The sequence below is a fragment of the Anser anser genome, assembly GCF_964211835.1.
Source record: "Anser anser genome assembly, chromosome: 12".
NCBI lineage: Eukaryota > Metazoa > Chordata > Aves > Anseriformes > Anatidae > Anser > Anser anser.
This window is the reverse complement of record NC_139733.1, coordinates 3,154,644-3,179,568: the sequence shown is the minus strand read 5'-3', so window position 1 is coordinate 3,179,568 and position 24,925 is coordinate 3,154,644. Positions and strand designations below refer to the sequence as shown.

At 36.5% G+C, this 24,925-nt stretch overlaps 1 protein-coding gene and 1 long non-coding RNA gene across 27 annotated transcripts in view; one reads left to right on the top strand and one right to left on the bottom strand.

Moving 5' to 3' along the window:
- CACNA1D (calcium voltage-gated channel subunit alpha1 D) overlaps nucleotides 1-24,925 on the top strand; it is a 186,600-nt gene that overhangs the window by 54,055 nt on the left and 107,620 nt on the right. For all 26 annotated transcript variants that reach the window (XR_014571618.1, XM_083795885.1, XM_083795894.1 and 23 more), the window contains exons 4-7: nucleotides 11,304-11,443; nucleotides 17,004-17,146; nucleotides 18,555-18,707; nucleotides 20,024-20,220. Coding sequence is in view for 25 of the 26 variants with exons in the window: in XM_083795885.1 (XP_083652011.1) it covers nucleotides 11,304-11,443; nucleotides 17,004-17,146; nucleotides 18,555-18,707; nucleotides 20,024-20,220 (633 nt within the window). In the remaining variant the exon portion in view is untranslated. The remainder of the gene's footprint in view (nucleotides 1-11,303; nucleotides 11,444-17,003; nucleotides 17,147-18,554; nucleotides 18,708-20,023; nucleotides 20,221-24,925) is intronic.
- On the bottom strand, nucleotides 12,996-15,353 carry LOC310880337. Its single transcript, XR_014571631.1, has 2 exons — nucleotides 14,414-15,353; nucleotides 12,996-13,654 (listed from the first exon to the last, which is right to left on the bottom strand). It is a non-coding gene; the product is annotated as an uncharacterized lncRNA (long non-coding RNA).

The window sequence follows — 24,925 nt, the reverse complement described above, 5'->3', positions numbered from 1 at the left end:
TTAATATTAATTTTCAGAAGAGTCTACCAGTATTTGAGCACAGATGAAATGAAGACATATATGTCACTGATCTCGTATGTGGACAGAGTACGAATTTGGTGTTTTAACTGTGCTATTTTTTTCTTTCTTGGAGCTCCTCGATGTGCACAGAGAACCATTCCACCTCTTAATTCTTTTCCTTGTGGTCCAGATTTGCAAGGAATGTACGGGCTAATACCCTTTATTTTAGGGAGCAAAGGGTTTCCATTGAAGACTATTATGGCAAAAGAGTACAGTTCTCGTTGCAACTGTTTGCTCCAGAAGTCAGCATTTTCATGATTATGAAACGGCCAGAACAATCTGACCCTCACTAGTCTGATGAATAAACAAAATGCACTTCTCATGTTCATTGAACCTTCTGTTCCAGTTGAAAGAAATATAGAGGTCTTTCCTTTCATTGTTATCCAAATACTTAATTACTGGCCACACAAAATGGGAATCACCCTGCATTGTCTTCCTGCAGGAAAATCCCAGTTTCTTCAGTCAATTTAAATTTTGCATATCTGGAGTTTACTACAAAGTATTAACTCATCAATATCTTGTCAGGAGAAAAGCTTGGATTTTTTTGATGACTGAGGAGTAAAATTTTTATTAGACACTTCAGCCATTTGGTTCAGAAACAATCATAGGTGAGGATAAGTAGTAGAATTTGTTCAGCAAACTGCGGCAATCAAGGATAAAGTTGTGCTTTTGCATTTTCATGGGTATTGCAGACCATTCTACTGTCAGTTCAGATAAACTCTTTTTCTGTTCTTCACATCTTTGTTTTGAACAGTGTCTACAAGAAGTATTCTATGTTGCCTTCTCCTATAGGTAAAAGTTTATTTCATTAACATTGTTGCTGTTGACGTTTTTGTAGCTTATGATTTCTAATGCTCTGGCAGGCTGTCTGCTCATAAGTAGTGCAGTCTTCCCAGAATTACTCTGAGAGTTATTTTTTATAGTGCAGTACTGCATATTACCTCCTAACAAATACAATGTAAATTAATGTATATCTAACTATATAAGAAATTCTTCCTAGAAAAAAAAAATCCAAAGAGGTTATAGAACATGTAGAATATGTAGCATGTCATTACCAGAAAGCCATTAGATTTTTTCACAATTGAACATGTTATCTAACTACCATACTCCACAGTATACAAGCTGTATATATATATATCATATCCACAACATGCATTGCATTTGACACCATCCGTGTGAAATTCTAATGTTGGTCTGATGCTGGAAAACATTAAACAAGAAACAAAGAACTAAATACATATTTCTTTGTCTGATCAAATTTCTTAACGTTATTATCCTGGTCTAGAGGATTTACATCCTCTAGTATTCTAAACCACTTACTGATTTTTTAAAATACTTCACTTCTGTAGCCTGTCCTGCTTTGTTTCTCTGCTCCGTTTCAATATGTGCAAAGGAAAGAAAAAATGAAATAAATACAATGAATCTTGTAGACTGTTATGTTTGAAGATGCTTGCTGGGGGAAAAGAAAGCGAAAAGGGCAATGGAATAGGTGGTAGACTGAACTGCCTTATTTTGAAATATTTTTGAGTGTATTTTAGATAGAATATTTGAAATTAAAGCCATTTTCATTCATTGTTCATAAAAAAATTTAAAACCTACTGCTAGCTTATGAAAAGACTTAAACACTTAAATTATTTGCTTGTTTAATTTTCCAAATAAAATAAATGAAAGTAATAACAGTAAGTCATATCCTTCTTAAAGTGCACGTAGGGAGCACTGCTTTCCCACAAAAAAAAAAAAAAAAACAGGGAGGGGAAAAGACCAGAAGAGAGAATATATAAGCAGGGTAGATTGAAGACAATGATAAGTATGTCATCTTTGTTGGTAGTCATTAATATATTTCTATTTTGTACATGAATGAAATATTGCCGAAATGCATTTTTTTTAACCCACCTTGCCCTTTTTTTTTTTTTGATTTCACTTTGAACATTCTGGGAATTCTGTTTTAAAGAAATTTTTTAAGTTAAACATAAAATGTGGGCTTGTTACTAGTCTCGGAACGCTTGAAAGTTTTCTATGTTCTAACATAAGTTTATAAAGTACTGGATTTGTTGCTGTCAGTGCACCTGTTTGTTTTCTGCTTGTTGGTTTCTGTACGGTCAGAGGCGAATTTACAGGGATTAGAAAATGGTTTAAAAATTCTCTGAGAATTTGAGTATGTTTCCTCCCTCCCCACAGTGTCTAGCCAAAATCTGCTCCCTTATAAACAAAATTGCTGGAGAGTACCAAAATATGTTTAAGATTACTTTAATGCTGTTTTCTGACTAGATACATGTTTAATTCATCTCTTGACACTGACTCTAGTCAACTGCATAAGGTAAAAATATGTGACAGTATACATAAGCATTGTTTCCTACTTCCTTACTTTGCTGAGTTTATTTTCCTGAATATAATCAATTAAATAAGAGGGCAGTAGAAATACACCCAAGTAATTTGGGTTCTATTCGAGTTATATTCTTTATTGCTTGCTTGGCCTGCTTTCTGTTGTGCAATTCAGATCCTTTGGCAAGCTGTGCTTAATCTTCAGTAGGAGTTAGTATGGATTTAGGGTTGAAACTTGCACTCCGCTACCTATTGGCATTTCTACAACTTGCCTTTCACACTTTGTAAATATAGTTATTGCTAAGTGATGTACTGTACTCAAGAGAACTCAAATTTTCCTTTTGATGGAGAAATACTTTCTTGATAATTGTTCCTTTTTTTTTTTTGTTTTTTGGATAATTTTTCAGTTGATGGTAAATTGGTGGGTCAGTTACGTATTTAGTCACTCGTGAGTACTTTTCCAAAATCATGCCGTTTACCTTGTTCCTTCAGAACAGTATGAATCAGAAAAAGCCTGTGCTGTACAAGGGAATGTAGGAGAGTAGGAATAGTGTGTGTAATAACATACACATAGAAAATGCAAAGATTTTGTACAGCATGTACAAAAATAGAATGGGTCTACACAGAGGCTTGTTTCCAGCATGAAAAATTGTCATCTGGATGTACCATTTTCCTGTCTGTACAAATCATTCTTTATAGACCTGAGGTGTGTAACTATATCTCCATAATTGTGTTATTTACAAGGTAAAATGGGAAAAAAAAACCACCATGATTAAACGTATGAGAAGCAATCACATTCAAAGGCGAAATGCAGGTTTACAGCGCATTTAGGGGAAGTGACTGCAGGAAATAAAAAAAAAGTAATCAGTGTTAAACATGATCTGCTTAGTCATCTATCTGTGGCTGCCAGCATCTGGCAGATGAAAGCATGGGCATTAGTGCAACCTAAAACTGTTTTTGAAAATTGAGATACTGTTTTGGTGACTTAAGTTATTCAAATTTTACTTCAGATTACATTGGTCAAAAAGCGGAATTTAATTGCACTTGAATTTAATTACATTTCAGCATATGGCTTACAAATCCATTTTGCTCATTGGCTGTGCACAGTATTTCTGAGCTGTCCCATTGTGCATTCTTTTCTTGCAGGCATACATGCCTGCTTGAGGTCTAGAGAGTGGAACTGTTAATTGTGGCTGTACCAAACGATTGTGAATTCACAGTTCAAATGAGATGAAAACATTTTGTATCCTCTTTGCAAACAGTGATAATTCTGTGAGTGAGATTTGTCATTCAGCAGTGCTATTAAGAACATGACATCCCTTCAGTTTTATATAAACTGATTTAAAAATGCTCACAGTGTGTAGCAATTACTTAGTGTCAGCAGTACCTTCTGAATATAGAATGCGTGTTTGGTAATGACTCTTAAATATCAACATTGCTATTGGATATACCAGTAGTAAGAGTCAAAACGTGGATCTCTGGTAGTATGGTTGTGTCCTATGAAGAGCTACAGAAGGCTGAAGATATTTCTTAGCTTCATGCTAAATTCCTGCCCAGAGCTGCCCTGGATTTTACCGCTGAGCCAAAGCATTCATTTCTTTTTTATTCTTCAAGACTTTCACAACTGTGGCAGAAGCTAAATTTTTTTTACTTGTAGTAGAAATTTTTGTAAATTAAAGAATGTGTTTAGACTTTGACTTCTGGATAGATTTTCCCCAAATAGACTTCTGAATGCTTAAAGACACATTACAAGTTAACATCCGAAAGTGGATTAGCCACCTTAGTACATTTCCAGCTACTGCCTTTTGAATTTTGGAAAAAAAAATCTCAGATTTTTGTCCACGCATATGCAAAAATGTTTTTTCTTTAGTATATATTTCTAGATGGAGTGTCTTTTTAACAGAGTTGTTCAGCAGTTACTATGTAAGGAGGACAGCTACTACTCGATTAAAAACGTACAGAAAATTTAGCTACCGAAAGTGGAGTCCATGTGAGCATTTAACTGATTCCTTGAGGTATATTGGCTACACAAGCTCTGCACTTCTTTTCCAGTGAGAATCCTAGTCCTCAGGAATCTGAAATCCGTTTAAACCTTTATTCTCTGAGATGTGGCGAGGAGGGTGCCCTAGGAGCAATTAAAAGTGAGGAACCATTGCTGGTCAAACATATACGTAAAATGATATCTGTATCTGGTTTTCTGCATGGCTGATCTGCAGAAGGGTGATCAGTTCAATTACTTCCCTTAAATGGAGTCTCTGATCTGCCTCTGATAAGCAGTTTTTATTCTGATACATGCATTTTACTTTGGATGCAAAAATACATTTCCACAGTTAAGAATTAATCCAAATCTTTGATGCCCAGGGAGTAGGAATTAATATGAGAAGACTCTTAATTATATAACATAATATATTAAGGTTTTGCAAACCAAGGACTTTTTATTTTGAAGCAATTTTCTTGTGAGACATCTTAAGTTATATGCTGAGTTTCAGTGTGTCATGTTCAAATATGTAGCAGTAGCTTTGCCTATTTTGTTCAGAGATTTTGAAAATATGAGGATAATAAATGATGACTAATGTATGCCATCTGGCAAGGGTAGAAAAAAAAGATTTCTTCCTGAGCAACAGGGTTTCTGCTAAGCTGATTTACTTAAAATAAGAATGCAAACATTTCTTTGCTGAGAAAATGTTCTAATGACTTCACTGAAACTCAGTGGATAAAGGTAGCCTTTTTTGGTACTAAATTATTGATATCAAAGTGGAGGGTGATGGTCTGTTGCATTATGAGAATGGCCACATATCTAACCTGTCCTGTTGTTGCATCACATATTCATAAAGAGATTTCTGAGACTTCAAGGGTTTGAGCAACATTAACAGAAGTGTTAGACAGCCTGGCAGGAGTTGGCCCTCTGAGAAGATAGAGGACCTAGCTCTGCTTGGAATCAAGTCAGTGAGCAAACTGCTGTTAATCTGTACTGCAATACGATTAGATCCTTAGTAACACATATTTTTGTGCTCCCTAACATCTTTAGATTTACAGCTATCAGTTTTTAACCTGATACTTTTGTAATGCAATCTAGAACTAAGTGCCATAATAGATGTTAGTAATTGTATACAATTTCTAATTGGATCTGTAGAAGCAAAATGGTCTTTTCAGTTGCTTTTCAATACAGATATTTTTCAGGGCCTCAGTCATACAGGTATCCTTATTTTTAGTTCAGTTGTCTTATTTCTGAGTGTTCCTACTTCCATTTTTAATGGAATAAATTATTCACTTAGATCTCAGCTAATATGAACAAAATAAAATGTGCAGGGATAGTTTTCTCCACCATAGAGAAAAATAAGAGATGTGTTCTTCATAATCCATTAGAACTGCAGTCTTCCATCTGTATTCTTAAATTATCACTTACTGCTTTAGCTTTACATAGAAAACCTGCCTCTGCAGCCCTTGCAGTAATACTGAAAATGGGATGATTACACTTTGAGTACTCTTGAGTAATGCTTGCTTAAGCTCTGGATGCACTAGGTGGTGTATGGCGTGTAGATCTACCTAGGTTGCAGAGGTAAAGATGGATGATGTCCCTAGTGACTGGGAGAAGGTGACAGAAGTGTGAGGAGGGACTGCCAGTACCTTCCTGAGGGTGAGCAGGTTGTCAGCTTTGCAGTTTGTGTAAGAACATCTGTTGGCTGCCCACTTACTGAAAAACAGTCTGTAAAGAAAGCACAGCCTGTATACTTTGGATATTGGTGTTAACCAGTGTGCCAAATCACTCCTCTGGACCCCGTGGAAGACACAATGTGAATTTAAAAAAAAATGTGAGAGCATGAAGACAGGAAGGAAAATGAAAAGACAAAAGGAAAAAAGAAAAAAGGAAGAGAGGAAGGAAAAAGGAGGAAACAAAGAAAAAGCATTGAAAATAATTTACCTCTTTAGTTGTCAATGTATACAAATGTTTTCCTTTTTAACAGGGTTTTCAAGAAATTGGGTCTTAGAATGTCCATTAGCTATTCTGTTAAAAAAGCATCCTTTCTTTGTGCCATTGGCTCAGTTAATAGCATCATCCCCAATTCTATCTTGTATCCATTATGAATATACATATCTCAGGGCAAACTCTGGAACTAGGGCACACATTTCCATTTTTCCACAGAAAAGAAGGAAAACTGTTGTACAATGCTCAACACTGTGTAGACTGCAGGGGCATATATTGAATGTGTAGTGGATGTAGGTAGTTGTACTTGTCCTGATTCTGTCTGTACTTTTCCCTGTGCCCATGTGAGAATTATGTGAAATGTATCAAAATAACAGGAATATTAACTGGAAGAAACCTCTGGAGGTTATCTAGACCTTCAGCTCCTAGCAGAACTGTTGCCAGCACTAGATCAGATCAGCTGTGCCTTCGTCTAGCTGCATCTTCAAAATCTCAACTGCTTTGAGGCCACCTGTTCCAGTGACACATTGCCCTGTTGGCAGAGAAGTTTTTCTTATCTCCATGGAGCTTGTGGCTGTTTCCCCTTATTTTACTGTCTGCTGTTACATAGCATTTGGTTTCATCATCTTTGTAACTCCCCTGCAGATAATTATAGTCCACTGTTCTTCTATATAGTCACTGTCCTTCTCTTAACCTCCTTTTTGAGGGAGAGGTGATCTTTTCTTTGCTGGAGTTTGCACTTTCTCAACATGGCTTTTGAACTAAGAGGCCCCAAACTGCAGTAGTAGTGCAGCCTCACAGCACAGTGTAGAGTTGAGATAATTTCCCACAATCTGCTGACCACGCTCTTCCCAATGCAGCCCAGTGTGCAATTTGTCTTACAATGAGCACATATTTAACTTGGTGTCCACTGTGACTTTTGGGTCCTTTCTCACCCTGTGTTGAAGAATGAAATTATTCTACCCAAGGTACAGAACTTTACACTTTTTTTTTCTGAAATTCATGAGGTTTCTGTTGGTCCAGCTGTCAAGGTTTCATATGGCCCCTCTGCTTTGGCACACACTGACTTCTCAGTTTTATTCATGCACTGCAATTCAGAATGCTCTGAGTGCAGAACTCAAGCTGCTATTCAGATGTGGACATCCTGCAGTCTTGGTCCGCACTGAATTTGTATTAGGTAGAGCTACCCTGTGAACTTAGGAAGCAGGGTGCCAGTATGTATTTCTTCCTTTCATTCTTTCTTTTTGTTTTTAGGACTCTTTATCCTTTTTCTAAAACTTCTAAGAATTCTATCTACCCTGCATGAGATTAATAATACCATTATCTGAACTAGTAAAAACAAAATGACTAATAATGAAAAATTATCATAATGCCTTGCAAAAGCAAACTTACATCTTTTTTCCATGTTAGTCTTTTAAGAACTAGATAAGCACGTAGTAGATAAGAATTTACTCATGAAAATAACTACCAAAAGTAAAATAGATGAATAAAAGCATGTGCAGGGCTTTCTGCTATCATTAAACTAACAGAACTCTGCAGGAGAATATGCAGGGTAAAAATATAATTGATTTTCATCTCACTATATTTTTCTGATATCATTTTACAGAGATTGAAGCTTAGTTTCAGGGAAATAAATTTTCAGATAGAAATAGCATAAACTGTAGGAACCCATTCCTATGATTCCCACCTAAAACAAGCAGTCCCTTTGTTTTGTTAAAGAGGGAGTTTGCAGGATCAACTCATTGGTTGGGAAATAATTGTTAAATGAAAGTTTTCAAGTCTCTTTAAAACAAACAAACAAAACAAAACAAAACAAACAAAAAAACAAACTGAAATGGGTAGAGTCTTCCAATTCACATTATTGAAGAGAATGAAGGAGAAGAGAGAAGTAGCTTTTCTACCATCTGGTAACAGATCTTGTGGAGGAGTCACAAAGGACTTGTCTGTGGCTGGTTAATTACCCATCCAGAGCTCTGCCTTGCTTTGGAGTAGCTGTACTAATGCCTGTTTCCTTTCTGATTAGTGCCACCTGCTACTGGTCTTCAGTGGGCCAGAACCCAGTGCTCATCTTGGTCACATGCCGTAGCTGTTTTTCTTCCATATTCCAGCATACCTCAAAAAGAAAATAGGATAAGAAGGAGGAGTAGGGTCCTGTTATGTTGATTCTAGAACAGGTAGAACTTAAAAAATAGTAGGATGAGAATAACATTCAAAAATCATCTTTGGGATCTACATGCTAGAGGAAGATTTGAAAAATTGGAAAATAGGTGATGAACATGCCAAAAATGTGTATTCCACATGCCATATTTATCCATAATAAAAGTGGTTCTTACTGGTGCTAAAACGTGATTTCATTTTGTCTTGGCTGCTCTAAAATGCTCGTTTTCATAGTATTATCATTTTCCATCTCGCTTGGAAGGTACACCTTCACAGTAATTGCACTGAAATTGCAATAGCATTTTTCTCCCTGATCTGTTAACCGGAAGCTGTAAGCTAGTGACAGTAAGAGTTACCGCCATTGGGTTTAAAAAATGAGCTTGCCTTGTATCACATATTGCATGAACGGAATGTTTGCTATGCTGGTTAAGAACTAGGAAACAGTCCTGCTTCCACAGAAGGGAAATAAAATGTGCGGGAAGATGAGTGCTAAGTGGGTAGGATAGAGTTGTTAGATGTGAACTGTAACAAATGAACTGCTAGGGTACGTGACTATTAAGCAAGTTTCACTGGGCGTAGGACTGGTTCCTAGCCCAAATACCTGTAGAGCATTAAGACGTTCCAGGAAGGGGAGCAGTGAAGGGCAAAGATGGTTATTAGGGTGGAATCTGGTACGTTCATGGGCAGTATTAAATTACATATTTCCTTATAATAACAATAGACTGGTTGTGATGGCCTAGAAGGGTTGGTCCAGTCCTGCATTCCTTTCACGGTAAGAAGCTTGTGAAATTTGCCTATATGAAGCTTCCCCGCTTTTGTTTCGTGTTGGTTTTTACTACTGTGACTACTGATATGTATTTTGCCTATAGCAAATGCCAACCTAATATTTTTGTCTTCCTTATGTTGTCTTACATTATTTATCTTTCTATACCCGAGTTACAGACTCGTATGCAGGGAGACAGAAATAGCTGTTATTGTGGAATGTATACATGGTAGGACTTGGTTGAATTTCAGCATTTTTGCAGTATGGTTCTCAGAAATGCTGATAATTCATATTATTGTAACCCTTGTGGTGCCTTCTAGCTAAAAAATTGTGATGGCTCTTGGTGCACAAAGCGTTCATGCTTCTGTGAGGCCACCTCACTCTTATCCTGTAATTGCTCCAGTTTATCAGTAATAAATTAATAGGTAAGTGGAAGGGACGATTTTGAAATACGAATTAGGAAAAATAACTGGAGAAGGGTATCAATTAGTATCACTGGGCCAGAAGAACTCATGCAAAACAACATAGCTGAGGAGAAACTGCTTTGGGTGAAGATCTATAATGTTTATAAGCAGTATTTGGAGGGAAAATGCAGATCTATGGGATTGAGAAGAGCAGGATCTTTGCTTCACATTAGGGAAATCCTTACCTCTCATAGTGATTCCAGGTTGTCACTTGCTAGAGGTGGAAGGGATTATGTGATTTATGGATAAGCTTCTACCATTTATTAATTCACTAATGTCAGATTTATAAAAGGATATATCATGTCCTATACATAACCAACACTAAATGCCCTTTTCATGAGGAAAAGAAATCTGGCCCCTCGAATTCAGACTCTGCACGAGTTTATAAAAATCTTCCTTTTAAATTGTGAATGGACCATGTTTGTTTTTTATTTGGTTGTGTGTGAAAGTGTCAGGATGTATAACAAATAGCAAATACATAGTTTTCTGTGTAATGTCTTTGCTGCATAGATGTTTGTAGTCCTTACTGAGCAATTATGGTCCATGTAATTAATGCTGTGTGTGGTAATAGTGAGCAATAGCCATGAGTGCTTGAACAAATTAAAAATAATAATAACAAAAAAAAATCATTCTGTCTTGTATTCTTAGCTCTAATATTTGCATAATGACAGGTAACAAAACAAAGATTATACAAAGCAATGAAGTAATGAAAGTAAAAAGAAAAAATGCGTTAATCAACCTGTTTTGATAGCAGTGATTTTTACAGTTTATCCAAATCAAATATGCTATTACTCAAGAAAGAAAAAGCCACAAAAATATTATGCAACTAGCTCTGAAAAGAGATTCAACATATATGTTGGTTTAAAATGTGATCTTTGGTAAAAATGAAGATGCTAATAATATCGTAAAAAAGTATTGAAGCAAATGTGAATTTGGAATGTCAATGATGCAAGGTGGTGATACACTAAATTAAAATTTCTTCAACCATATTTGGATGATTTAAAGCAATAGTAGTGATGTGGAAGGAAGAATAAGTCAATATAAACTTCCACGTAAAAAAGAAAAAGATGTAAGACAGTAAAATTAAATTAAGACCCTGCTAGATAGATTACAATAACTTTTTGAAGTTCCATAGTACATAATGACACTGTCTCAAACTCCCTTATTAGGCAGAACTCTGTCCTAATTAAATAAAGGCTGATGTAAAGAATAGTGAAAGTAAGTATACTACTGCGTACCTTTTAAGGATGTTTCCAGGACCCTATTCTACAGCATTTTCTGGTTTTAATGAGTATAAAGAATACTATTGATCTGAGTGGGACTATTTACTTAAGCAAAGGCCCAGAGTGCTTCCATGTTTGCAGAACTGGAGTCTTTTGGTCTCGTGGAATGTGAAAACAGGAAATATCTCATGCAATTATATGATTATAACCTTGTCAGTGCAGCTATCATTAAATCTTGTGCAATTAAAACCCATAAATAAACTGCCATGAAGTACTATATCTCCATAGTCCTGATCAATACAATTTACCCTCTTACTGCGAATTGTAACTAGTAAAAGAGTTGCTAAATTACATTGTCTTTCATTTTACTTTCTCTTTGTCTTTTACAGGAAAAAGTAGAATATGCCTTCCTGATAATTTTTACAGTTGAAACATTTTTGAAGATTATAGCATATGGATTATTATTACACCCCAATGCATATGTTAGAAATGGATGGAATTTATTGGATTTTGTAATAGTAGTAGTAGGGTAAGTAACTTATACCTCGTTATAAAAAGGTCTTAAAATCTTATTTACAGTAAATTATTTATAGGTTTGTTTGGCTGTGTATAAGGGCCTGAGCTTGACATTTATTCTTTTATAATAAAACCATCAACTGATAGGAGTGAAGAATTCAAAACAAAATTGTAAAAGTTTTCAGTGCTGTATTTGGCTGTAGGCTGTATTGCACCATCACCTTTATAGTAAACATTCCCATGGAATTCTGAGTTCTGCCAAACAGTTTGACCAGATATGTTTACCTTAGTTGTCCTGCAGAGTCTTTTCCATCTGATTTTTCCTAGGTAAACTCCTGGTGTCTTTCAATATGATAGAGGTTTATTCATTTAGGTCCATGCACTGTTAAGTCATTTATTCATTTATACCTACACTGAGGTTACATGGAGTTCATTTATTCACCAAAGACCTCTGGTAGAACCCCTGTGTTCTGAAGTGAAGGATAGTGGTGAGGGGAGTCGGAGTAACTGAACGCTTCATTGACCTTACTGGAATACGAGGAAAATTGGATGCTTCAGTACTTTGGTGTGCTGGACATTATGCCCCAGATGTATATGAGACTTGCCTGGGGGAGAATATGCATTAAAAAGTGCCCTTTTTTTTTTTTTTTTTTTTTTTTTTTTTTTTTTAGCCCAGTGACTCTTGTTGTATCGAGAAACTCTAAAGAGTTTGTTCCACTTCTCTGATACAATGCTGCTCAGGCCTTGTTCAGGTTACAGAAAAGTGGAGAGTGGAATGCCCCACATTCACATTATGCACCAGCTTAGGATATAGGAAGCATTGGGGGTGTTCTGTGTCAACAGTTGTGCTAGTTCGTTAGAAGATCCTACCTTCAGCTATCTAGGGAATTAATCTTGAGGCATATATTGTAATTATCTGAATACGGCAGGGTAATATTGAAAAGGGGAATTTCCAGTATTGTAGGTTTACTAAAAATGTTTATTGAAATTGAGAACATTATCCATGTATAATTTTGTAGGTTGGGACTGGCTAGCAAAGACGACCTTGGCATGCAATATGCCATTCTAACTTCATTTTAAGTTCAGACTGCATCAAGGCTTGCCTGTAATTGAAAAGGCACAGGAGTTCAAGAGTATACCATTCTTTTTCATGCCATTGCATTAAGGAAATAGATGCTAAGTAAAGAAATATGTGGTAAAGCACTATTAAATTTGGGGAAGTATTATGAATGTGTGAATGTCCGATTTATAATTATTTGTTTCTGAGATAGTAAAAAAAAAAAAAAAAAAGGTGCTGAGAAGATTGTATTTGGGCCAGTTGCTTGGCATTAAGGCAGGTTTTGGTTAAGGACTAAAATTTGTATATAAATAGATTCTTCATCAGGCTAGGTCATTCTCAACAGATTGGCCTCTGTGCCTGAAGGGGAAGCTTGGTGGGCAGGTGTGGAGACTATCACAGACAGAAACTCAATTCTCTTGCCAGGCGTCACTTGAATAGACCTCTTCTCTTTTGTCAAGTGACCATGAAGCTACAGTAACCCTGGAGCAGTGTAATTAACATGACCTCTATCTTTGGCTCTGTCCTAAATACATGATAACTGAAAAATTTTCCATTAACTCATAAAATGTTCAGTGTTGAAGGCTAAATCTAGTTAGGTCAAATACACTGAATCCAGGGAAAATAAAAGAAGCAAAAAGGACTACATCTTATCAAATGCCTAAAATATCCCACTAAGATTTAAATTATAGCACAAAACCCAAAAGTTTTGAAGTATAAATTACTATGTACACTGCCATCAGTCTACCTGGAAGACAAGATGGACCCTTCATAACATGTCAGGCACTGACAAAACAGTTTTAAGATATTTAGTTAAAAACCAAACAGAGAAAAAACAAAACAAACAAACAGAATCACAGAATCACAGAGTCATCTAGGTTGGAAGAGACCTCCAAGATCACCTAGTCCAACCTCTGACCTAACACTAACAAGTCCTTCACTAAACCATATCACTAAGCTCAACATCCAAACGTCTTTTAAAGACCTCCAGGGATGGTGACTCAACCACTTCCCTGGGCAGCCCATTCCAATGCCTAACAACCCTTTCAGTAAAGAAGTTCTTCCTAATATCCAACCTAAACCTCCCCTGGCGCAACTTTAGCCCATTCCCCCTCGTCCTGTCACCAGGCACGTGGGAGAACAGACCAATCCCTACCTCGCTACAGCCTCCTTTAAGGTACCTATAGAGAGCGATAAGGTTGCCCCTGAGCCTCCTCTTCTCCAGGCTGAACAATCCCAGCTCCCTCAGCCGCTCCTCATAAGGCTTGTTCTCCAGACCCCTCACCAGCCTCGTCACCCTTCTCTGGACTCACTCGAGCACCTCCATGTCCTTCTTGTAGCGAGGGGCCCAAAACTGAACACAGTACTCGAGATGCGGCCTCACCAGAGCTGAGTACAGGGGGACAATCACTTCCCTAGACCTGCTGGCCACGCTGCTTCTTATACAAGCCAGGATGCTGTTGGCCTTCTTGGCCACCTGAGCACACTGCTGGCTCATATTCAGCTGGCTGTCAACCAATACTCCCAGGTCCTGCTCTGCCAGGCAGCTTTCCAACCACTCATCTCCCAGCCTGTAGCGCTGCTTGGGGTTGTTGTGCCCCAGGTGCAGGACCCGGCACTTCGCCTTGTTGAACCTCATACAGTTGGCCTCAGCCCATCGGTCCAGCCTATCCAGATCCTCCTACGGAGCCTTCCTTCCCTCGAGCAGATCGACACACGCACCTAACTTGGTGTCATCTGCAAACTTACTGAGGGTGCACTCAATCCCCTCATCCAGATCATCGATAAAGGTATTAAAGAGAACTGTCCCCAGTACTGAGCCCTGGGGGACTCCACTAGTGACCGGCCTCCAGCTGGATTTGACTCCATTCACCACAACTCTTTGGGCCCGGCTATCCAGCCAGTTTTCAACCCAACGAAGCGTACGCCAGTCCAAGCCATGAGCAGCCAGTTTTTTGAGGAGAATGTTGTGGGAAACGGTGTCAAAAGCCTTACTGAAGTCAAGGTAGACCACATCCACAGCCTTTCCCTCATCCACTAAGCATGTCACTTTGTCATAGAAGGAGATCAGGTTCGTCAAGCAAACAAAAAAAAAGCAAACAAGCAAAAAAAGATAAACCCAAAAAACAAGTAAACATAAGTAAGCAAACAAGCATGAGTCCATTTATCTAACAGATACTTAAAATAAAAGCCTAGTGAGAAGTTGGTATTCATATATAACCCAAGATGGATATGGAATCACTTCTGGATGTGATTCTATTTGACTAGTTTCATCATGCAATTTCATTAGGTATTTTAATAACTTTGAAAGAGTTGCTGTTATGTCCTATATTCAACATATAAGATGAAATATGCTTCGTATGCTTTTTCAGCAGAAACTGAAGCAGTCCAAATGCATAAATCTTAACAGTACCAGAAGAAACCTCTACTGGTGAAGGGAAAGCATGCATACAGGCTTTTTCTCCAACACAAAATTTGGCATCTAAACTTTGATAAAATGTACAGGAGAATAACTGTCATTTTTAAGAGTGATAAAGGAGCTTGTTCCTTTTATACCTTAATGGCTTTAGACAATGGATATAAAATGACAGAGCAGTAGATACAGCTGTGAATGTCATGATTTCTCCTGTCTTTGTCATTCTCTGAAACCAGAGTATGATTTACTTTCTGAGCAGTCTACTACTTGCCCACACTCTTTGTGGCATAATTTCAATGGATTTAAGTGAAAGAATAAGGGCTTAGCAGAAAGCTTTCATAGTGCTTTCATTGTCCCTGTACCCCTTAAATCTTCTGGATGATGTAAGGACTGACAGGCTGAAAGCAGCTTCTCTTAATTTGGGATCTGATTCAGAAGTCTGTTAAACCAGGTCGCCTTTGGAGCATGAACAGTCACTCTGCAGTCATTGAGATGGCTCATTTTCTTAGAAGTGTTCTGTTAAATTATGGGGCTGAATTAGGACCTGAAATATTAAATGTCTGGATTTCTCTAGGTGTTACAATAGATAGGTTGCTGGAATGGTGTTCACTCTAAGAGCTGTATGACGCTCTTTGTATGGGTTTCATTCAGGAAGAGAATAAGCAGAGTAGAGGTGGGAATGAACCTATACAGGACAGTTGCTTACTGGAAGAGGAGAAAGTCCTCAGTATTCTACTTTGGTATTGTGGTTTGACCTGGCAGGCAGCTAACCACCCCACAGCTGTTCATTCACCCTCTTCCCCCCAGTGGGATGGGGGAGAGATTTGAGGGGGGAAAAAAAGTAAAAATCTTGTGGGTTGAAATAAAGACAGTTTCACAGGACAGAAAAGAAAGAGAAATAATAATAATAATAGTAATAATAATAATTTGTACAAAGCAAGTGATGCACAATGCAATCGCTCACCACCTGCTGACTGATGCCCAGCCTGTCCCTGAGAAGCAATTCCCTCCCCACCCCCGCCCCGCCCCAGTTGAATAATTCTCATCCTAAATCCAAAACTGAGCACCATACCAGCTACTGTGAGGAAAATTAACTATCCTAGCTGAAACCAGGACATTTGGTCAAGTTATTAAATATTACATGATTTCTAGCAACTATCCAGCATAACAGCATTGTGAACTTTTATTGATAAAACCAAAAACCTACATGTTTCAGGAGTCCTTTTTGAATGTGAAAGAAATTTCAGGATTACAAACTCTATTGCCTTGAAAATCCATTTAGGAGAAGTGTAGTTTTGCAAGTACTGGACTATAGACTCTCTGCAAAGTATTGTTATGTCTTGCCTGGTCCATACTTGCAGTTTAGAAAACTATGCATCTGAAATGCAGGTCCAAACTAAAATAAGCCTAAGATTACTTTGAACTTCAAACAGTTGCATCAGTTTGAATTTTTGCTGGAAGTGGGAAGGAAAAATAAAACTCTTGTCTCCCAAACTGCTCTAATGAATGACTAGCTCATTTCTGCAGTGGAGAAATACAATATAATAAATGACTCATCTGGGAATATTTTTATACTCAAAGTTATTATGAGTAAGAAACAAATCTTTTTGGTGTTATTAAATGTTAGACTCATTTTTAATATTTTTTGTAACTGTTTTTTAATATATGCAGCTTTTGCTGACTGTATTTAGAATATTGAACTGCAGTGTCACTTGGAGTTCATATATTCCACCAAAATTAAAACAGATGGTTTCTTGTGATTATCTATTTCATCTTCTAAAGAGAAGACTACTTTTCCAAACCTTACAGCTATAAAATGTTAGAACAAAGAGAAATGGCAAAGTAGCTTCATTTAATTAACAATAGCTGAGGGTGTATACAAGCAGATTGCTAATTTATTGGAGACTATCATCATTATCTCAAGGGATTAGAAACTTGCACTTCATAACTCTTCCTGTCATGATTTAATGCATAAATATACCTCTCATTTTGACAGTTGAATGGCTTTTCAGAATTATTTGCAGTTCAAGTAATTTCCTAATACCTCTGATTGCATGGTAAATGAATGGTGATGACCTTACCTTTCATCTCATTTTCTAGATTATTTAGTGTAATATTGGAACAATTAACCAAAGAAACAGAAGGTGGCAGCCACTCAGGTGGCAAACCTGGTGGTTTTGATGTCAAAGCCCTAAGAGCCTTTCGTGTATTGCGACCTCTCCGGCTTGTATCAGGAGTGCCCAGTAAGCACTTTTCTGTTTAATTCCATTGGAATGCGTGTTGTAACCGATCTGATTATTTAACTTTCATGTTCCAGACACTAACGTAAATGAGATAATATTAAGTTGATTTTTGTTGTCTGGTTATATATATGAAGTGAGATTCAAGATGAATGATACACTATTTCAGTTTGAACAAAGGATTGTGAATTCTTTCAGTGTGTGATCTTCTTACACAGTTCAATAAGCAGACTGGGAATACACTTCCCTTTTAAAAGCTTTATATAAAAATGAATTACATGTGTAAATGCAAATACACTAGGAAATATATATACATATTATTCCAAAATCCTACACATCTGAAAATGTAGGTGGTCCTAAAATAGTTTATAAATTGGTAAGTGTATGCCAAAGCACATTACACATTTCATATTTCCTGCCCCCTCCAATGCACATAAATGCCTTCTGTTTATCTCAATATAACAGATAAATTAGGAAACTTGAAAAATAGAACAATATTACTTAAAGAAAGCAATTGAATTTTATAACAATCCTTCCTATTTTATTTTCATACATTATTAATTAGTGAAGCTATTTGGGCTGAATAAGAGGTTCATGACTTACAACTCAACTCTTCCCAGTACATTCAAAGGAAGAAACGTAACCCTATGTTTATTATTATATCATACTCCATTACACAGAAATGATTGTGATGGTATATTTTTGGCAAAAGAGCTTTACTGAAGAAAGAAGCAGTCTTATGAGATGCCAGAAAGGAAGTATTTTGAAATTAAAATGAGCCATATTTTGTTCTTACCAGTGCTGGGGCAACCTCAGTAGTCTGGCATTTACTCTTTTACAAGAACAAAATTTGGCTAAATTAAGGAGAAAACAAGAAAAATGAAATAGTTCTGAAAGTGATGCAAGGAATGAATGACTAAAAAGTAAGATTATTCAAAGTGAAAATATGTTTTCCCAGATAGCTATATGCTATCTCTCCGGACCAAAAATACATTTCTGCAACTGCCTGTGTACAGTTTCTCTGGACTTGTCACAAAGTTGTGGTTGTAGCACAGGACTTTTTAAAGGTCATATAAAATAAAGCCACATGCTGACTACATGCCTTTTCTTTCAGAAAAAAAAAATGGAACAAACAAAAGAAAATCACTTAAATTATTGAACTTCAAGCATCGGCTTCAGTGATATAACCTTTATTAACAGAGGAAATAATTAGGCTTTGACACAAAACTTTGCACTCTTATGAAGTAAATTATGTTGCAGTAACGTTTTGTAGTTCTGAGCAGTAGAATTTTTTTTAAACTGATGGTCTGCATGCCTGTATCATTAATTTCTAATAATGTATAATTATAGAAGTTTTGGTAAGGCAAGACATAGAAATCTGGCTCATATCTTGTATCTTCTTTTATTTTAGGTTTACAAGTTGTCCTGAACTCGATTATAAAAGCCATGGTTCCCCTGCTCCATATTGCCCTTTTGGTATTGTTTGTAATCATAATCTATGCTATTATAGGATTGGAACTTTTTATTGGAAAAATGCACAAATCTTGTTTTCTTATTGATTCAGGTAAGTCATGAAACTGCTGACTAAAATAGGGGATCAGTTCTGTTCTCTTTCAAGTCTGTGGGATTTCAGTTTGAAATAGAATGGGCCAAAGCATTAAAACTGTTGTAATCCCGATTTTCAGTGATCAGTAATTTTAGGAAAAGTTCCTAAAATTTAAACAACAACAACAACAGCAACAACAACAACAAATAAATTACCAACAAAACAAACAAACAAAAAAACAAACCTAAAACTACCTCTACCACCAATATCCAAAACAGTTAGAGACAAAAACATGCTCTGAATAGTATTTCATGTCTGAAATGTCTAACTGAAATGTCCTAATTGAAAATAGTAAGGGTCACTATCCACAAGGGACAACTTAACAGTTTTCTGAACCTTTAATTACTAAAAGCTAGCTAGTCTCAAGGAAGAGATACCCTTCTGAGATGACAATCTGGCAGTGTCTCTCCTTCAGAATTTTGGGTGGTGTGACAAGAAGTGCAGTTCTAAGAACAATAATAAAAGAAAACAGTGTTCCTCCACTCGTGTGGATTGAAATGATGCAATGAAAGTGTTTCTTAGAGAGAGTTTTAAAGGACTGACCTGGGAATCCTGGTGGACAGCAGATTAACCATGAGTCAGCAACGTGCACTTGTGGCCAAGAAGGCCAATGGTATCCTGGGCTGCCTTGGAAAGAGTGTTGCCAACAGGTTGAGGGAATCTGCTTCTCTGGAGATATTCAAAACCTGCTTGGATGGGATCCTGTGCAGTGTGCTCTGGGTGACACTGCTTGGCAGGGGCTTGGACCAGATGATCTCCAGAGGTCACTTTCATCCTCAGCCATTCTGTGATCATCATGAGGGAGAGATGCATCTGATGGCTAAGGGTATGTTTTGTTACCTAAGCAATGAAGTGAACTATATGTAGGAATTAGTCCAGGATGTGTCCTTGGTGGTACATGTGTTAGTAGGAAGGGAAGAAAGAGTAAAGATGGAAAAAAAACATCAGTATGGTGAGATTCAAAAAAGCTATGGTGCATTAGTACAACTGTAAATATGAACTTGCTTTATTTTTTTCCTATTGCTAAATGGCTCGAGCTATGTTGTATGTTCAGTTTTGATTAAAGTATTTTAAGAGCCCAGATGTGAGAACAACTAACAGCTCTAAAGTTCCCATTGGCTCACTTTCTCAACATTTGGTATCTGCATTTATCATCTAACAGGATTGATATTTCTCCACATAGAATTAATTCAAAAAACTTTGAGAACTTCTGATTTTAACCTTAGCTTCTGAAATACCTATTTTTTTTATTTTTTATTTTTGTCAATTTTCAGATATACTAGTTGAAGAAGATCCAGCACCTTGTGCATTCTCAGGGAATGGACGTCAGTGTGTCATGAATGGCACTGAATGTAAGGGTGGATGGGTTGGACCAAATGGAGGCATAACAAACTTCGATAATTTTGCATTTGCAATGTTGACTGTGTTCCAGTGTATAACCATGGAAGGATGGACTGATGTGTTATATTGGGTAAGTAACTTCTTAAATCACTGAATTTTGCTTACCTTTAAGCAAAATTCAATGCTCAAATGAGAAATAAGCTGTTTTACAATACCACAAGCAAGAAATTTTTGAGAGTTTTACAGGAGAGGAGCTTAACTGCATACTTCTTGAAGTCACAGTACCTTTTTGGATTCCTCAGTCTAGGAAGACATTTTAGAAATGAATTTATTCCTTGCTTGTTTGATTTTTTTCCTATTCCATTTGTATAAATGTAATATCCCATTTATGTCCATTAGACTAACATTTTTTCGTGCAAGCCTGCAGTTTTTAAGCATGCCTTTTCTGATTAAGCTTAAGAGCTCTCTTTTTGCAGTATTTCTGCAAAGTATTTTGCAATATTAACATAAATTAGACCAAAACAAAATCTCAGCTGTCATTGCTTGCCTTGGGGACTGCAAACCATTTGTTAAACATTCAAAAACAACAAATCACAAGAATTGTGAGCCTGACATTGTCTCCATGGAAGCAGCAAAAGGTATTCAAAATCATAGCTTTGTAAAGCCCCACCTTTAAATGCTGCTCTAACATTAAATATGGAACCTCTGCAATCTTAGAACATAAATAGGCAGCTGGACACAGACTAGAAAATGAGATACTCTTTTTCCGAATTTCATAGATGAGAATGGAGAAAAAACACACAGATTTTTCAAATGAATAGGGTCAGGTAGATCAGGTAGTGTTTCTCTGCCTTAACCCTATTCCAATCACAGGACATTATGTTCCTATGTGAATCTGTAAGCATCTACATATTTGGCATGAATGACTTGTCCAAGGTCATTCAAAAGTCTGTGACAGAACCTGCCAACCATAGGTGCTGAAAATCGCTGAGAGTATTCTGTAGTTCTTGGTACTCAGCAGTAAGTCTTTGCAGCAATTAGGACCTTATGGCAACTTTAACAGTTTGAATATTGGAAATTTTCATGAAAGAAGAAAACTGAGTGCTAGTAAGGATCATTATTAGAAATCTGTTTAAAACAGACGAGCTATCTCAAGACATATCTTTTTGGAACTGTATTCTGCGTTATGTTGTTCACAGCAGCTAATGGTTTGGATTGCCCTAAAAGTTGGCCAAATGGGGGTTATTTACTAATAGAGAATCTTCTGTGGAGTATTGGATGCAATTAAGGATAAAGCATTACTCAGTGAATGAACACTTTGTGGTCATTTGTTGCAAATCAAGGTGAAATATACTGTTGCAAAGAATACAGCACCTGTGTGTGTAGTCTCAGATGACAATTTGTGATACAAGAATCTATAATAGAAAGATGTTTTTAAGATGTTGTTACTGTTAAAAATAATTAAGATGGTAAGATGGCATTCTTTTTGGACTGCAAGGCAAAAAAGTTGACAAAATAGGAATCTGTGCTTTCACAATCACTTGTCAGGGATATAAAGTTGGCTATAAACATGCAAGCCTTCAGTAGTAAAGAGCCTAACAATAATGCAGAGCTACACATGGGCTAATTTATTGTTTCTCATGGTGTAGATTTATGCTCTTTGGGTTTTGCTATCCAACTCTTAATTTTCTGAGAGACTGTGTTAGTGTAGAGTTAGTATGTGCTTTATATGATTTGTGTTCATGATGATGACAGTTATTTTTATCCCTCCTGAGAGGAAAGGGAAGGTTTGCTATGAGTCTCTGGTAAAAAATAGACATTTACCATTTTTCAAAGCAAAAGTATGCTTGCATTTTGGTACTTGATAATTACTCTGTCACCATTTTTTTCAAAGAAAATTAACAATAAAAGTAATGGAGTTTACTGCATTTGGACTATGATTGTTAAAAAAAAAAAGATATAGAAAGAATTTAAGCCAAGTGGCCTATTAAATTTTCCCCTGAGAATTAATGAGCTAATTGATCAGATGTATCCTAAGATTTTTTTTAAAGTCTCCATCAACAGCACAAAAACCCTATAACATGAAAATAGGATGCTGTGAAAGTTGTTATGGTCAGACAATTTCAAAATCAAAGCATAAGAAAAACTGAAATTCAAAAAAATGAAAACTGGATGTTATTTTGTTTGTTTCTCCATAATGACTTCCCAAAGTCAAAGTTATTTACAGGTACACGAATCTCAGTTTTAATTTTATTACAAATGATACTGGGATTGTTAGCAAGAGAAGCAAAGAAATGTTTGATCTAGTGAAAAACAAGCAAAGCCAGATATTCAGATGGCTTTGGAATCTGTCTTAACTGTTGTTTTACATAATTAAATTATAGATCTAGGTTCTTTCTATCTGTATATTAACGAATTAGGCAATGTCAAGCTGAAATTATTTCTTGCAGACAGAAGAAATGACCATTTACATGTTTTACTCTTGCCACTTGATTAACCTGATTTAGCTGTTATTAGCTAAAAATTCAAAAAGATTTTGTTTTAATCACAAAATGAAAACAGGATTACACTAGGTTGTGATAAAAATGTCCAAACAGTTTAAGGAAAGCGCTACTGATATAGGTGTACATGTTTTAGAGGTTAGTTTTTGCTTAGAAATCTGTTGATAAGAGCCAGACTGAATGAGTTTTATACAAAACATAAATGCAATAAAAATAAAACCACAAATATTAGAAACTGCACAAAATTCTGATTTCCACTTGTTCACTGTGTGAACTGTAAAATTAACCATGTAGGCTTATCTTGCTAGCAGGTGTAAGCTGAGTGGGTGAAATATGTGCAATATTTTGCATCATGTTATGTGGAATTCTGTTAGCAAAAATGACAGCTGAAAATGACAGCTTCCAGTAACACTCGCTAGCACAGCTCGTTATCACCTGGTTAACAACAGTAAACTCTGCTTAAAAATTCCCCACGCATCAATAGTGATTTTTCTCTTATGCATATTTATTATAGAATGAGGGTTTGAACCTGCTACTGCTAGGCATCCTTCCCATCGGGGTGAGTCACCTGGACATCCTACTGCTCACCAGTTTTCCATCTGACTCCTATTATTTTTACAGTTTTTTTGGCCACTTAGATTTCTTTAGTTTATGTGCAACCCACTGGCTGGCATATATTACCTACTTCATCCACTAAAACCATGACTCCTTAGTGCCAAATGCTAGACTGAACTGTAAAGGTTAAGGGGTAGTGTCCTTGTTTACACCAGCCACTGCAGCATATGTGTTCCCAAATTGTGTAATGTGTTTGTGGCTGCACATCTGTACATCTTCTCCATTTGCTCTCCGGCTCTAGCTAAGGCTTACACTATCAGCTCTATTCCTGTGCAGTCCTTGTTATTGGCAAAGTGGCAGCTTCTGTCTGCACAAGGTTTTAATGCTCTGGCTCATGTTCTAAAGCTGAGAGCATAGTATTCTTTGCCCCAGTTTCAATTTATGTCAGTAAGCACTCAAGAATTACAAAATCCAAGTCTGCATTTGCATAACTGTCTCAAGACTTTTTTTGCACGTCTTTGGAACATCCAGATTTTTAGTCTATTAGTGGCAACCATGTATTTTGTAAATTGCTTTTTTGTTTTTAGCTCTTCCACTTGATATGTAGGAATACACATAATGAGCAGCGATACTTGCCAGTACAACCCCCAATTTTCCTGTCAATACTAAAATTGTCACATTTAATAATGTGATCTTCAAGTTTTTACCATAGTGAAGTTAGGTATTTACTACACTTCAATAATCTACACTGATACTACTCTAAATTGAACTAGAGCAGGGCATGGACTCTGTGAAACAAACTATTTTGCGTGGTGGGTTGCCAGCACAGGTCATTCAATCATGGAGCAACTGCGTTAGCAACTACTGAACTTTACTAAGTCAACCTTATGGACAGGATTGGAATTGCTAGCTCAAATATTAACAGCTCATCAGTGCTCTGCCAGATAGCTAGCACCATTCAGACTGACCTAGAGATTTTGGGGACTGAAGCCTGGACACTGCATAAACTGAAATTGCTGAATAATGGTACATATATTTTTTTTTGCGTATTAATACAAGTACTGATATTTTAACAAGGTATTCTCTCACGGTTTCATTTTTAAAATGTACAATTCATTAACTGAATATCTAAACATTCTAAAATATATCTAAAACTTTGATCAGGTTTAAGGAAAGGAATGCCAGGGTATTTTTTTAACATGCCCTTTACTAACATCTTAACTTTTAGAAACTATATCCTTTACTAATGTTTGACAATAACATCAAATAATACTTCATAATTCCTTTGCTTTTATAACAAAAAGAAGCGTGCACTTAATTCCTGAAGGAAGAAATGGGTTTCTAAGTTTTATATTCCCTAACATCCTCCTTGAAGCATACCGGGACATTTGAAGAAAACCAATCATTTTTGCAATACGGTCTGTTTAGGCTGCACTGCACTTTTGCATATGTCTAGTGTTCAGATGTCTACATGGCCATTGCACTAATGTAACTGGGAATAACATATCCTGAGACAGAAAAAAAAATCAATATTTCTTTAAATATATTTCCGTTATGAAGTACAATCAGGCAATCTTCTAATCATGCCACTTTTTATAATGTTCCTAGTTCAAGAATCTTAGAGGATAGCTTACTGAGAGGTATTATAGGAGGATACAACGTACTTGAGACCAACTGGTGTACAACCAAAAATTTTTCCTGAACACAACAAAATATCTTGTAAATATATCTCACAAGAGAATCCCTTGGCTCTGGCACAAAATGTATTATTAGTCCATA